Source organism: Coregonus clupeaformis, chromosome 28, assembly GCF_020615455.1.
Source record: "Coregonus clupeaformis isolate EN_2021a chromosome 28, ASM2061545v1, whole genome shotgun sequence".
Taxonomy (NCBI): Eukaryota; Metazoa; Chordata; class Actinopteri; order Salmoniformes; family Salmonidae; genus Coregonus; species Coregonus clupeaformis.
In genome coordinates this window covers 6,916,541-6,931,994 of record NC_059219.1, presented here as the reverse complement: position 1 = coordinate 6,931,994, position 15,454 = coordinate 6,916,541, and the positions used below count along the sequence as shown (strand labels likewise).

The 15,454-nt window shown below is 43.7% G+C and overlaps 1 protein-coding gene and 1 long non-coding RNA gene across 2 annotated transcripts; one reads left to right on the top strand and one right to left on the bottom strand.

Moving 5' to 3' along the window:
* Window positions 1–875: 875 nt before the first annotated feature.
* LOC121542681 lies at window positions 876–5,026 on the bottom strand. Its single transcript, XR_005995956.2, has 3 exons — window positions 4,859–5,026; window positions 2,012–2,167; window positions 876–1,077 (listed from the first exon to the last, which is right to left on the bottom strand). It is a non-coding gene; the product is annotated as an uncharacterized LOC121542681 (long non-coding RNA).
* On the top strand, window positions 3,777–14,736 carry LOC121542680 (RUN domain-containing protein 3B). Its single transcript, XM_041852168.2, has 11 exons — window positions 3,777–4,025; window positions 7,170–7,285; window positions 7,523–7,656; window positions 8,035–8,120; window positions 8,323–8,412; window positions 8,531–8,611; window positions 8,747–8,927; window positions 9,274–9,431; window positions 13,218–13,364; window positions 13,612–13,733; window positions 13,836–14,736. Exons 1-11 carry the CDS (start codon window positions 3,931–3,933, stop codon window positions 13,979–13,981), a joined length of 1,356 nt encoding a protein of 451 aa, XP_041708102.1. The 5' UTR covers window positions 3,777–3,930; the 3' UTR covers window positions 13,982–14,736.
* Window positions 14,737–15,454: the final 718 nt, after the last annotated feature.

Genomic DNA, 15,454 nt, shown 5'->3' with positions numbered 1-15,454 from the left:
GTTATACAACACTCCATAAAACACACACCAGTGTGTGGGCCAAAGGTACAGTTAGTCAACAGCTTCTCTACGCATGCGCACACACGCACGCACGCACGCACGCACGCACGCACACACACACACACACACACACACACACACACACACACACAGTTTATAAGCTCAGCGATCATAATAAGCTCTCCTTATTCTATCACTTCTTTGTTTTATTGTTGATGTTATGCAGCACATGTTTACCATGAGGTTAAACCTGTAGGTAAATCCAGAGGTTTTAGTCTCTTGGGTTATTTATGTCATATAATCAACTACCACTGTGTTCTCACGTTGAACCATGAAGTGTCACTCATTGACAAGATCCTCATTTAAAAAAGGGATGTCATACTGTGACATCACTTCCTGGGTTTTCATCACACTCTGACTCAGTAGAAGTGGATGACATAAAGTGATGTCACTGGTTAATGAAGGATTGACCTAAAAACAACATACAGGCACTGGAGTAAGATTAGTTAAAAGGTCTTAAGACAAAAAGCATGTTAGGATAGGTTAACTTCCTTGTTGTTGATGTCTTACTATTGGATGAATATATGAGGTATCTTGGTTTGTTCAGTCAATCTAGAGACAGTTCGAGGTTGTGTGTCACAAAAGTGGGTTCAAAATCCTCCCTATCAAAACGTCAGACACCAATCATCCCAAAGACAAAATAACATTTGTCTTACTTTTTAACTCTGCATTGTTGGGAAAGGGCTCGTAAGCATTTCACGGTAAAGTCTACACCTGTTGTAGTCGGCCCATGTGACAAATACAATTTGATTTGTACAATCTTCTATATATATATGAATCATTCACTGAAGCTCCTTCAACTGTTATTGTGGTAGTTCAATAGGTTGAGGTATGCCATTTTATTTACTTTCTGACACTCAGGAAGAGAGATCAGCTCCTACTCTCTTGTTCTGATGTCAATCACAGAGTGAGTGACTACACAGACAGGAGGTCAGAGACAGAAGCTGAGGAATGGAGCACAAGTCTGTATTCTAGTCTTCAGTGTTCTTCTCAGGCTCAAACCAGTTACAACCAGTTCTGAGGGACAGGGGAAGAAGAACAGGATCAGAGATTCTGATTGGTACAGACTGTTTAACCTTTATTCAACCAGAAAATACTGTTGAGGTTAAAAATCTCTTTTGAGAGAGCAACCCACTGTGTGAGAAAAAAACGGCAAAACTAGCCGCAAGTGATTTTTTTTTGGCCCCCAAAGGTTTTTAGCAAATAAATTACATAATATATACTGTACATTAATTTGGGGGGGGGTTTTAGTTTTTGGAGAAAAAAATATACATATATCACCTGGAATCCAGCTCAAAATTAGTTTGATTTAGGTAATCTGTTCACCTAGTATTCCCATGAATAAAAAGAGACGTGATCGTGTCTCAATGTAATCAAGGTATTAAATTATTGTTATTTACAAATACTATCTATTTTTGGGCTTAGTTGTGGTCAATTTGCAGTTTACAAAATATTATAATTATATTCCGGCCCCCTGACCATCCACTCTGGAAAAAAATCGGCCCGCGGCTGAATCTAGTTGCCTACCCCTGCAGTAGGGGCACCTCTCGTTTAGTTAGAAAATAGTTAAACCCCTAAAATGAGTCATCTTGTTTCCTCCAAGAAAAAAGTTACAACACAAAACACATCAAAACTGTTTTGATTGGTCTGTCTCAGTAGAGTTGTTGTCTTGGGCTAGTTAAGTAGTCTGTTGCACTTCATCAGTAGCCAAAAAACACTTTATTCAATATCCATTAATACACTTAAACCTGGGGGTGTCAAGCTCATTCCATTGAAGGCCTAGCGTCTGCTGGTTTTTGGTTTTTCCTTTCAATTAAGACCTAGACAACCAGGTAAGGTGAGTTCCTTACTAATTACTGACTTTAATTCATAAATCAAGTACAAAGGAGTGAAAACCCACAGACACTCAGCCCTCCATGGAATAAGTTTGACACATGTGCCTTAAACTCACCAAATGACCCTGTGGCTCTCCGCTATAAACACCATACTGACTATTCCCACCGAGCTTGTGTCAGATCAGTGTCTAGGGCAATTCATGGAAGGGAGGAAGGATGCAGGTATTAGAACAGGGCTGTCGCCTCCATGCCCACTGGGGGTCCCCATCTACCTGCAAACAGACATTATCATTTTAGTATATACATATATTGTATTCTCACATGGGTCAGCCTTAGTAGTACAGCTCCCCTGGAACAAATTAGGGTTAACTGCCTTGCTCAAGGGCACATCAACAGATTTTCACCTTGTCAGCTCAGGTATTTGAACCAGCAACCTTTCAGTTACTGGCCCAAAGCTCTAACCACTAGGCTACCTGCCACGCTATTGTATCATACCATAACACAGAACACAGTTATAACACGTTTCAATGTGGCCTGATTCAATGGGCCTCCTCTGTAGCTCAGTTGGTAGAGCATGGCACTTGCAACGCCAGGGTTGTGGGTTTTATTCCCACGGGCAGCCAGTAGGACAAAAATGTATGCACTCACTAACTGTAAGGCGCTCTGGATAAGAGCGTCTGCCAAATGACTAAAATGTTAAGATATAAACCTGTTCTTTCCTTTCTGTTTATTGTAGCAGCACCATGTCACCTAGTCAAATTACTGTACATACACAGCATGGGCAGCGCCATTGAGGCTATCTCCATTTTAAAGTAGTCCATTTTCTTCACGATTGGCTGATCCCTCCTGGTGATCCTGTTGGAGTCATTTACATTTTAGTCATTTAGCAGACGCTCTTATCCAGAGCCACTTACAGGAGCAATTAGGGTTAAGTGCCTTGCTCAAGGGCACATCGACTGATTTTTCACCTAGTCGGCTCGGGGATTAGAACCAGCGACCTCTCGGTTACTGGCACAACGCTCTTAACCACTAAGCTACCTGCCGCCCCATGAGTCATGTCCAACCGGGTCATCAGGAGGGATCAGACAATTGTGAAGAAGAAAATTGACTACTTCAATATGGGGATAGCATCAATGGTGCTGCCCATGCTGTCAAATACACTATAATGGCACAGATACAAAGATGAGTCCTCAATCTATCTCTATGACTATTCTTCAAGTGATTCTCCCAGTGCTGCAGCTTCACCTAGAGACGGCCGCTGTCCACAGTCTTGAAGTTGGAAGTCCCACCAAGTTGACTACATTAAAATGGTGGAAGCCCTTAATGGCGCTGCCCATGCTGACATAGCCTTTTGGCTACTAGAGGCCTCTTTCATTCTCTATGAAATAATAGGCTACTGGGCCTGCACAGGAAGTAGCCAAAGCCTAAAAGAACTATCTTGTTTCAGCTAGCCTGAGTGCCAGTGTTTCAGCTCTCTTGCCAACTCTAGATGCTAAATGGCATAACTCCTTATGGAATTGTCATGCCAAATGTTGGCTTGACAATGACAGCACTGGAGTTGACATGAGCACAAACCGATCTGGGACCAGGTTATTTTTGGTCTGAAACATTTTCATTAAACCTATCAGATCAGTGCAGATGTAGGAGATAATAAAGTCATTTTTAGACTATTGAGATGCATCCATATAAAGTCTCTTATTTTCGTCCCCCAAAACCATCAAGTTACCAATCCGTAGCCTAATTCGCTCTAAACAGGGACTAAAGCCGCTCAGACTCCCCGGCACTTGGTTTGGACGTTTTAGCACAATCCCGTGACTCTCTCTCAAAAATTACCGGATGATTCATGTTCATCCATCCACCTCCCTCCTTCCCTATACGTTGACTGTCAACAAACGAGAGAGCGTGCCGGTGTGACGCGGATAGGAGCCCGCGGGCGGCGGCGTGCACTGTAGAACCCAACCTGCGGACAGAAAAGAAACAGGGACAGTAAATACTGCGCACGTACACCGGGGAGACACGACTAACTGTAGCGAGGATGGCGTCACTCAGCCTGGGGCTGCATGTAGCTCGCAAACGGGGCGCTGCCAGAAGCGGAGCTGTGGAGAGGAGGAATCTACTGACTGTCTGCAGGTAAAATAATGCTTGGCTTGATTGTGTTAATTTAAATAAATGTCCGCATTCTTACGCGACTGGTGTGAATGTGTGTGGACGCTGTTGAAGAAGGTAGGCTAATTGGTGGTATAGGCTATATTTCTAAACAGCGCACATAACCGAGCTTCCTTTGTCTCGCTTCAGTTACATCGCGTTTACATTACAGTATTGATGATGTTGTTGTATCGAGATGAACTGTAGCCTATGACGCCGCACTAGTTCTGAGGGGTCTCCAATGGTCACACACACACACACCACCGCCACCTATGAGCCTTAATTAATCATTCATGGAATCACAGTTTCCTTCATTAATTAGCTGCCTACTCAATACCAGTATAGTCTATAGATTTCACATGAACGAAGACAATTCAACACACAGGTATGAATTGGCACGGAACAGAGCAATGTGTGAGGATTCTCCTAAATTATTCATCTGAAGTCTCATGCTCTTCGAACAGTATAAATAATAATAATAGTTTGGTGGGTGCTTATATTTGTCCTATTTCACACGTGCAAGTGTGTGTGTTTTAGATAGCTGTAGTGATGTCATTCTCTGTGGATGACATCATGCTGTTGAACACCCTATCAAGTGTGAGGCACCATCAGATCCAGCCTTATGCCCCCTGTGGTTCTAGTGAAGAGATAGATGGTCTATCTCCTATACCTAGTCTATGTTGTAGAGATATGCTACATACTCCCACTCAATCAGTAGACACTTCAGCCCACTTTTTGCTTCTCCCACACATGGTCACGGGTGTATCAACATTAAAGATCTCTGGTATCAGAAAGCAGGGAGTGGGCATTGTACTCACATGTCCCCAGGGCTGTGAGGAACCCACAACAACAGCAGAGTTATCAGGCTTTGTTATCCCTTTCTGGAGTGGCTTTTCACAACATCATTGTCAGTGTTTTATCCAGGAGTTTGGAGTGTGACTGTTTGAGGTTGTGGACAGGTGTCTTTTATACTGATAACAAGTTCAAACAGGTGCCATTAATACAGGTAACGAGTGGAGGACAGAGGAGCCTCTTAAAGAAGAAGTTACAGGTCTGTGAGAGCCAGAAATCTTGCTTGTTTGTAGGTGACCAAATACTTATTTTCCACCATAATTTGCAAATAAATTCATTAAAAATCCTACAATGTGATTTTCTGGATTTCTTTTTCTCAATTTGTCTGTCATAGTTGACGTGTACCTATGATGAAAATTACAGGCCTCTCTCATCTTTTTAAGTGGGAGAACTTGCACAATTGGTGGCTGACTAAATACTTTTTTTCCCCACTGTATCTCAATTACCTCACACCCCTGCACATGGACTCGGTACTGGTACCCCGTGTATTTAGCCAGCCCAGGTTATTGTTACTCATTGTGTATTTATTCCTCGTGTTATCATTTTTCTATTATTTATTTGGTTCTCTCTGCATTGTTGGGAAGGGCCCATCAGTAAGCATTACACTGTTCGTCTACATCTGTTGTTTACGAAGCATATGACAAATCATTTTGAATGTCATCTAACATGCTCTGGGAAATGTAATTTCTAATCACTGATGTTCAGACAGACAGACAGAGAGAGAGGGGCATGGGGGAAATAGAGTTCCAGAGAAATATTAAGATGGAGGGAGACAGAAAGAGGGCGTGGAGGAGGGTGGTAAAAGGGAGCCAGTAATGACAGTAAGGTGTGGATAAGGACAACAGTAACAGCTTTAGGTCTGAACTTTTTGTTGATGATGAGGATTCACTTGTACGCAGGGTAAACGGGCACTCATTTAATAAGTTATCCTGAGAGCTCTGAGCAGCTGTGTCTACACTTCATCAGACCTGTGTGTTCTTAGAAGTGGAGGAGTAGGCCACTAAAAGCATCTGGTGATTCATGCTGTGTGTTTATTCTCTCTCTCTTTCTCTCACAGACTATCTGTTTCTCTTTCTCTCACTCTCTCCGTCTCCTCCTCCCTCCCTCCCCCTCCTCTCAATTCAATTTCATTTTAAGGGCTTTATTGGCATGGGAAACGTATGTTAACATTGCCAAAGCAAGTGAAGTAGATAATAAACAATAAATATTAACAGTAAACATTACTCTCTCTCTGTCTCCTCCTCTCTCCGTCTCTTCCTCTTTCTGTCTCCTCCTCTCTCTGACTCCTCCTCCCTCCCCCTCCTCTCTCTGTCTCCTCCTCTCTCTGTCTCCTCCTCTCTCTGTCTCCCCCTCCTCTCTCTGTCTCCTCCTCTCTCTGTCTCCTCCTCTCTCTGTCTCCCCCTCCTCTCTCTGTCTCCTCCTCTCTCTGTCTCCTGCTCTCTCTGACTCCTCCTCCCTCCCCCTCCTCTCTCTGTCTCCTCCTCTCTCTGTCTCCTCCTCTCTCTGTCTCCCCCTCCTCTCTCTGTCTCCTCCTCTCTCTGTCTCCTCCTCTCTCTGTCTCCCCCTCCTCTCTCTGACTCCTCCTCTCTACCCCTCCTCTCTCTGTCAGGAGTATACGTAATGGAAAAAACTGAAAACCTTATTGTCTGTCCTGTTTAGATAAAGCTCCGTCTGCCCAGTCACCCCACTGCCACTTAACCTGCCCGGTCACCCCACTGCCACTTAACCTGCTACTGTGTGTCTGTGCAGTACAAGCCCCACAGCACAGAGATTACTGTTGCATCTCACCAACATGGAAATGAGTCCATTTAAGACTATTGAGATGCATCCCTGTACTCCAGAATCAACACACGCACACAGACACAGTCATTTCCTGTGTTTGCTTCATTCCGTTAACTCTCCTCGGTGCTTGATAACCTAGACACTGATTAGAGAGTCTCTCTGGTCAGGAGCCCTATAGTTGTTGTCATGCCCCACAGTCTGACCTCCGTGTAATCTATCTATGCTTATATGACACCGTGTTTGTGGAATGATTATTTGGAGATCTGAAGGGGAAAAAAAGTATTGTCAATGTTTTTTTCAATATTGTCAACGCTCCACTGATCCAGTGTGCAGTAGAGAGATAGTGTTTCCTAAAGCCTCTAAATCATCTGTTCAGTCAGAGATGATCTCCTCTCCCTAGAGTCACATTTAACAGCATGTCAGAGAGGAACACGCAGATCCTGTTGGAAACCAGTGCAGACTCAGTGAAAACTCTCTCTCTCTCTGTGTGTGCAGGTTTTCAGTGAAGACGTTGATTGACCGCTCCTGTTTAGAGACGATAGATGACTCGTCTCCAGAGTTCACCAACTTCGTCTCCATCCTGGAACAGATCCTCAGTCACAGACTCAAAGGTATAGTAACACACGCACGCTAAAAGCCCTTCCCATCTGGACCACTGCAGGCTTAAGAGTTAATATGCCACCGATAAATGTAGCAATCTCATTGTCTCTCTCTCTCCCTCCCTCCCTTCTCTACTCCCTCTCTCTCTTTCTCTCCCTCTGTGCCGTCCTCTCTCTCCCTCCCTTATTCTCTCTCTCTCTCTGTCTGTCTCTTTCTCTCTCTGTCCCTCCCTGTCTCCCTTCTCCCAGGTCAGACTATGTGGTTTGGTTATGAGAGTCCTCGTAGTTTCTGGGACTATGTGAAGGCAGCCTGCAGTAAAGTCTCTCACAGCTGCATCCACAGCATTGAGAGCATGGAGAATGCACGGTCCTCCAGAGCTAAGGTGTGTGTGTGTGTGTGTGTGTGTGTGTGTGAGAGAAGCCTTGAGCCATGGATCTTAATGATAACATCAATATTACCACGGATCGAAGACACACACACAACTCTCTCAGCCTTTTCCGCTGGATGAAATTACACACAGAACAAAATACAGCTTTGTTCAGAAGCTTTAAACAATAAATACTGTAGTGCTGTGCAAGAGAATGCCACAGCTCAGGCACAAGCACACATGCGTGCAGGTGCACAAACTCAATCAGCTGACTGTGGCGAAGTAGGAAGGGCAGTATGTATTTGTATTATAATGATGTCTGTTTTAAAGAGCTACTATGCAGGCCTTCTGATGTATAATGGGAACTTAAGAACTGTGTGTGTGTGTCCACAGGGCCGGGCGTGGATCAGACTGGTGCTGATGGAGAAGAGGCTGTCTGAGTACATCTCCTCCGCCTTGAGGGACTTCAAAACCACCAGGTCTTTCTCTCTGACACACACACAGAGATGCACACAGACACACACAAAATATCAATACAAAACACCAGACCGAACTACATCTGTGTTGAGTGTTGGTTTTAGGTGCTCTGAGGATGGAGTTAGTGTGTGTGTGTGTTGTTTAGAAGTGTTCTGAGGATGGAACTAGTGTGTGTATTGAGTGTGTGTTCTATGTTGTGTGTAGGAGATGGTATGAGGATGGGGCCATCATGCTAGGTGAGGAGGCGGGGCTGCTAGCAGATACACTCATCTGTCTCAACACCATCGACTTCAGGTACTCGTATATATCATACTGTATATTATTTATATTTGGTTATTATAGTGTTGCTGAGTCAGAGCTCAGGTTATACAGTAAAGTACTCATTAAAAGTATATTTTCCTCTGGTGGTTAGCTTCTGTCTGAAAGGGGAGGGGCTGAATGGAAGCTGCCCAGCGGTGATTGACTATACGCCCTATCTGAAGTTCATCCATAGGTATGTGGGCTTCAATCTTTTAGTCCTTTAACCTTTACCTGCTATTATGTACCCTTCCCCCTGTACGTGCCCTATGAATTGAACTCCTACCCCCTCTGTAGTACCCTCTGAAATGTGCCCTTTCCCCCTGTGTAGTGCAGACAGCATCAGCAGTGATGAGGAGGAGTTGAGGACCCTGGGGAGCAGCGGCAGCGAGAAGAGCACCCCTGAAAAGATGGCCGCCAGTACTGCGGCGGCCATCTTCACTGAGCAGAGCAGCTGGGTCAGCAAGTGTAAACGACTAGAGCAGAAATACCGCATGGCACTGGAACAGAAGGTAACGTCTCAGTGTGTGTGTGTAGTGTACGTGTTGCGGCAGAACATTGTATTGCACTATAGGATGCAGGTGTATTTGTGCATGAGACACTGAGACTGTGAGGTGTCTGTGAGGAATAATTGGAAAGTTTGATTTCTAAATGTCAGGCTAACTGTCAGTGCTCTGCTGAGGAAATGGAAACACACACACACACACACACAGCTTGATATCATCCATTCCATCCTCACCGGAGTACAAATCTATAGTGCCTCCTTTACCAAAATAAAGATCTTCCCTTGTTTATCTGATTTGCTACTGCAAAAAATGTAATACTGCAACAACTCACTGTTGTGTGTGGGTGTGCCAGTGTTATCTGGAAGAGATGGTTCGTCTGAGAGAGGCCCAGCTGTCTCAAGCGATGTCCCAGAACAAAGCTCTTCAGCAGAGATTAACAGACACACACCTCTCACACACACTGGAGAAGGAACAACTAGAATACATCGTACTGGAGCTCCAGGACCAACTGTGAGTGTGTGTATCTGTGAGTGTGTGTATCTGTGAGTGTGTGTATCTGTGAGTGTGTGTATCTGTGAGTGTGTGTATCTGTGAGTGTGAGTGGGTGGAATGACCAGCTGTGTGACCTTTGAATCACAGCGACAGGGCCAGGGAATGCAGGAGTACTGCACACAGCTATATCTTACTATACCTGTGAGGACTTTTTGGGGACCAACAACCTTAACCCCTAAACCTAACCACTAACCCTAACCACTAACCCTAAACCTAACCACTAACCCTAATTATAACCACTAACCCTAACCACTAACCCTAACCACTAACCCTAACCACTAACCCTAATTATAACCCTAAACCTAACCCCTAACCCTAACCACTAACCCTAATTATAACCCTAATTATAACCCTAAACCTAACCCCTAAGACTAAAATAGCCTTTTTACAAGTGAGGACCGGCAAAATGTTCTCACTTCTCTGAATTTTAGTTGGTTTACTATTCTTGTGAGGACTTCTGGTACTTACAAGTATAGTAAAATGTGTGTGTGTGATGCAATTTTTTATTATTATAGTTTTGGGGTTTAATATTAGTTTAAAGATTTTTTTTTGAAATTCAGTTTAGTTTCAGTTAGTTTTCAAATCCACTTGTCTTTAATTTAGTTTAAGTTTTATGAAGAAAATAATTATTTAGTTTTTATATTTTTCAGTTTTAGTTTTAGTGTTAGGGACAGAAAGTAGCCTATGCCACTATGGGCCAGTAATACATGATGATGGTGATGGGTCAGATCATAGGTTAGGTTAGGTTTAAGGTAGACTCAGCGAGATGATGTACAGTGCATTCAGAAAATATTCAGACCCCTTGACTTCTTTCACATTTTGTTACGTTACAGCCTTATGCAATCTACACACAATACCCCATAAAGACAAAGCAAAAACAGTTTTTTTGAATTTTTTGCAAATGTATATAAAAAAAAACTGAAATATCATAAGCATTCAGACCCTTTACTTAGTACTTTGTTGAAGCACCTTTGGCAACGATTATAGCCTAGAGTATTCTTGGGTAGGATGCTACAAGCTTGGCACACCTGTATTTGGGGAGTTTCTCCCATCCTTCTCTGCAGATCCTCTCAAGCTCTGTCATGTTGGATGGGGAGCATCGCTGCACAGCTATTTTCAGGTTTCTCCAGAGATGTTCGATCGGGTTCAAATCTGGGCTCTGGCTGGGCCACTCAAGGACATTCAGAGACTTGTCCCGAAGCCACTCCTGTGTTGTCATTGCTGTGTGCTTAGGGACGTTGTCCTGTTGGAAGGTAAACCTTCGCCCCAGTCTGAGGTCCTGAGCGCTCTGGAGCAGGTTTTCATCAAGGATCTCTCTCTGTACTTTGCTCCGTTCATCTTTCCCCTCAAACCTGACTAGACTCCCAGTCCCTGCCGCTGAAAAACATCCCCACAGCATGATGCTGCCACCACCATGCTTCATCAGACCAGATAATCTTGTTTCTTATGGTCTGACAGTCCTTTAGGTGCCTTTTGGCAAACTCCAAGCAGGCTGACATGTGCCTTTTACTGAGGAGTGGCTTCCGTCTGGCCACTCTACCATAAAGGCCTGATTGGTGGAGTGCTGCAGAGATGGTTGTCCTTCTGGAAAGTTCTCCCATCTCCACAAAGGATCTCTGGAGCTCTGTCAGAGTGACCATCGGGTTCTTGGTCACCTCCCTGACCAAGGCCCTTCTCCCCTGGTTGCTCAGTTTGGCCGGGTGGCCAGCTCTAGGATGAGTCTTGGTGGTTTCAAACTTCTTCCATTTAAGAATGATGGAGGCCACTGTGTTCTTGGGGACCTTCAATGCTGCAGACATTTTTTGGTACCCTTCCCCAGACTTGTGCCTCGACACAATCCTGTCTCGGAGCTCTACGGACAATTCCTTCGACCTCATGGCTTGGTTTTTGCTCTGACATTCATTGTCAAGTGTGGGACCTTTCCAAATCATGTCCAATCAATTGAATTTACCACAGGTGAACTCCAAGTTGTAGAAACATCTCAAGGATGATCAATGGAAACAGGATGCACCTGAGCTCAATTTCAAGTCTCATAGCAAAGGGTCTGAATACTTATGTAAATAAGGTATTTCAGTTTTTTATTTGTAATATATTTGCTAAAATGTCTAAACCTGTTTTTGCTTTGTCATTATGGGGTATTGTGTGTAGATTGATGAGGACCCATTTAAAAAAAATCCATTTTAGAATAAGGCTGTAACGTAACAAAATGTGGAAAAAGTCAAAGGGTCTGAATACTTTCCAAATGCACTGTAGATGCACCAAGTAAACCGTAGTAGTGGGTAAATTTCCACAACAACTAAGAGCGTTGAAGCGAGGCTAAACTTCTCCGCTGTTTTGGTCCCGTAGCTACCACGTTGCATCATGCAAATCTCAATGGCTGTGTTAGAGCGGATCACTTTTGTCAAGTCGGTCACCGCCTTTCAAAGTGTGTTGCATTCTGGGGATAAAAATTGTCTGACTTGCACCTACATGTTAACTGCATGAACTTTACAAAAATGTGATCAAAGGTCATGAAGTCTTGACTGCAGTCAACTGCAAGTTTCTGCTCCTTCACCAACTTCATCCTGCAGCCATCGCCTTCATTGTGGGAAGCTCTATTGTCAACCAATCATTAGGTTTTTTTTGTTTGACCCAAGCGAACGTGACCAAAGACATGACTGAAACAGGAACCAATTTGCTGCGATTTATGTATACAGTGGATATATACAAATAAATGTGATATTTGAGGCTCTCTCTCACTAATTGATTGTACAATGTACACACACATTATATTATATTTCAGTTTGTGAGTGTGTGATAAGGGGGTTAGATACATGTTTATTTCGATATTATAAAGAAAACATTTTATAAACAATGGCAACACTGCCATGTTGATCTGAGCTGTTGGAAAACCACATTAGTGTCCGACTTTCGGCTGTCGCAGATGCACCGCCACCGACTTCACTCCTCAACTTTTGTCTACAGTCGGTTGCTTTAGCCTTACCACTGAAACGCCCCCAATATTTGCGGTGCTACTCATGGCAACGTCATCTTGCTGAGTCTACCTTTAAATCTCAATGTTGGCTGCCAGATTCAAAAGCTTGAAATCCCCATTAGGAAAAAAGTGCGAAAACCCCATTCGATTTTATTTTAGTTAATTTTGGAGTCAAAGATAATAGTTTCAGTATAGTTTTAGTTTTTCAAACAGATTTCTTAATTATTATATTTCAGTTTACTAAACAGTTTTTTTCATAATTAGTTTTAGTTTACTATAATAACCTTGGTGTGATGACTTGGCCTGTGTGAGTCATCAGAATGCCTGTGTACATAGGAGGTACTTTGGGTTTGGTTGAAGTTAGTTTATCAATGAGAGAGTCTCTAAATGAATGGTGTGATCAATTTGATCTCTTCCTTTCCACCCTCTGTGATCAATATTTTAATTTGGGTCGTGAGGATTTTCTTAGCTTTCCAAATGCTGGGGTTGAAACTGCAGTCTCATCTCTCAAACCAATGATCAGTCAGGGGTATGGATTTACAGACACAACAGAGAGAGGTAGAGGGAGAGATGAGAGAGCGAGGTAGAGGGAAAGGTAGAGCGAGAGAGAAAAGGAGAAGGTGAGGAGAGAATAGATTGCAGAGAGAGAGAATGGGCTGCGTAGCATATTTTGGGACAGAATGTTCCAGGAACACAATATGAGGAACTAGTGTATGACAGTAGAGGTGTGTGTGTGTGTGTGTGTGTGTGTGTGTTTCATCCTGCTCAAGGACGGTGCTGAAGAACCATGACTTGAGGTCCAGACAAGAACTGACCGCACATCTGACCAATCAGTGGCCTTCACCCGGTGCCATGGATACCAATGCTGTTGCCTTGGATACCATGCTGTACAGGAATAGGGTGGGGCAGTGGGAGGAGTATGTAAACAAGGATTAATTCATATTCCACAACTTCCTCACTTCCTTACACACCATAGTATGATTTTACACGGTCCACCCAAATGTGGTGACACAGTATATTAATACATATATACTGTGCCTGTGAGAAAAGTGCTGTGACATGAATATGATTTTTAACATTCCAAATGGTTAGTCCAGTATAGCCGTCAGACTATTGAGATGCATCCAGAGAGTCCGCTCTAATATGTATGTGTGTGTTCTACAGGAAGAGTTTCCAGAGCCTAGAGCAGATGTCTGCTGCTATGAGTCTGTCCCAGACCTCTCTGGAGCCCTCACACACACTCAACCTGGACACCAGACCAGCCAGCTCACAATGGCACCACCACGGTGTGTGTGTGTGCATGCGTGCGTTTCTGTGCTATCCCCCACTACCAATAAATAATATAGTTATTTTGTGCATGTGTGTTAACCCCCTCTTCTGCTCCCCAGGGAAGGAGGACACCCCCTCTCTGATAGGTCTGTGTGGGTCTCTGCAGTCAGTAGCCAGCTATAAGTCTCTGGCCAGCCTGAAGTCCAGTGAGTGTCTGGTCAGCCCCACCACAGAGATAACCAGTCCTGGCCTCACCCCGTCCTAGAACCAGAGACCAAGAGACCCAGCACATGGCCTGGAGAAAGAGAGCCAGATGATTTGGATCCTGGAATCTGGAATTGGAACTCAGACTTTTGAATAACATTCCACCCCATCCCCTCCTAAACCAAGATATCTAACCTCGTTCCCAGGCTCAATTGATAGATTACCAGAGATACAACACAGGGCGTAGAATCAGACAACTGTGTGCATAGAGATGTATTGATTTATTTATTGGAATTTCTATGAGTATACCACCTGGAATCTGGATCCAGGAGCTCAGAGTTGAAGAAGGAACACAGAGCTCAAAACATGGGAGCCGCAGTCAATCATTTGGAATTTAGAACCCGAACTGACCCTGGAACCAGCGCTTCAGTAGTCAGTCCTTCAATGTAAGCGCAGAGCCGTTGAAAAAAACAGAACTGTATGACCAGGACCGACCTCATGTTTATTTATTAGTTTGTTGTATAGCTGCACTGATAGGAAAACAACTGCATAGTTGAAAGCCAGTTCCGGGTAGGCATCTGCCATACTGCTGTCACCTATCTTATGTGTTCAGATCAGTGCAGACAAGGAGAAGAGACGAGAACGGCACTTTACACTATTGGGATGCAGCCTTTTTGTTGTCACTAAAGTGGAGGTCTTTCCCTTGGCCAGCAGGGAGAGTGTTCTATCACAAGATGGCTAGAACCACAAATGGTTCTGTGTTTTAGTTAGAAGTATCTTTGACCTCTGACCTCTAATAAAACGTTATGGACCCCTCATGATGTAAACATGTTCAGCATCCCAGAGATTGACAAAACTTGAGGAATTGCTTTCTTTAGGATTTGTTTAGGTAGGGGTAAGATTTTAGGTAGGGGTAAGGAGTGTTGCGGGTATAAGGTTAGGGTTTGTTGTTTCTCATAGGTGGTTAAAGCCTGTAGACTAGTGGTTCTGTTCATGCCTCATCAACTTGCAGGTGTTCTTGTCCTGTTACCCTGGCAACTCCAGTGAGCTCTACTATAGATGGCCATGGTGGGTCAGACTCAGCAGACACAGAAATACATTTCATAGAATGGACATATTTAGGTATTGTATTCCTGCCAGAGGACTGGACTGTCCTCATCCTCACTATGTATAAGTGTTGTGTAGTCACTCAATCACACTTCCATGTTGGAAGGGCCTCGAAATATCTAGAGGAGAACCGTGTTCCTTCTATGTCTTCTGTTTCTACGGTCCATCCTCTGTGGTACCTGACTTGGAGCCATAATCATACTATTGATGGCATTGAATGTACAGTGGGGGAAAAAAGTATTTAGTCAGCCACCAATTGTGCAAGTTCTCCCACTTAAAAATATGAGAGAGGCCTGTAATTTTCATCATAGGTACACGTCAACTATGACAGACAAAATGAGATTTTTTTTCTCCAGAAAATCACATTGTAGGATTTTTAATGAATTTATTTGCAAATTATGGTGGAAAATAAGTATTTGGTCACCTA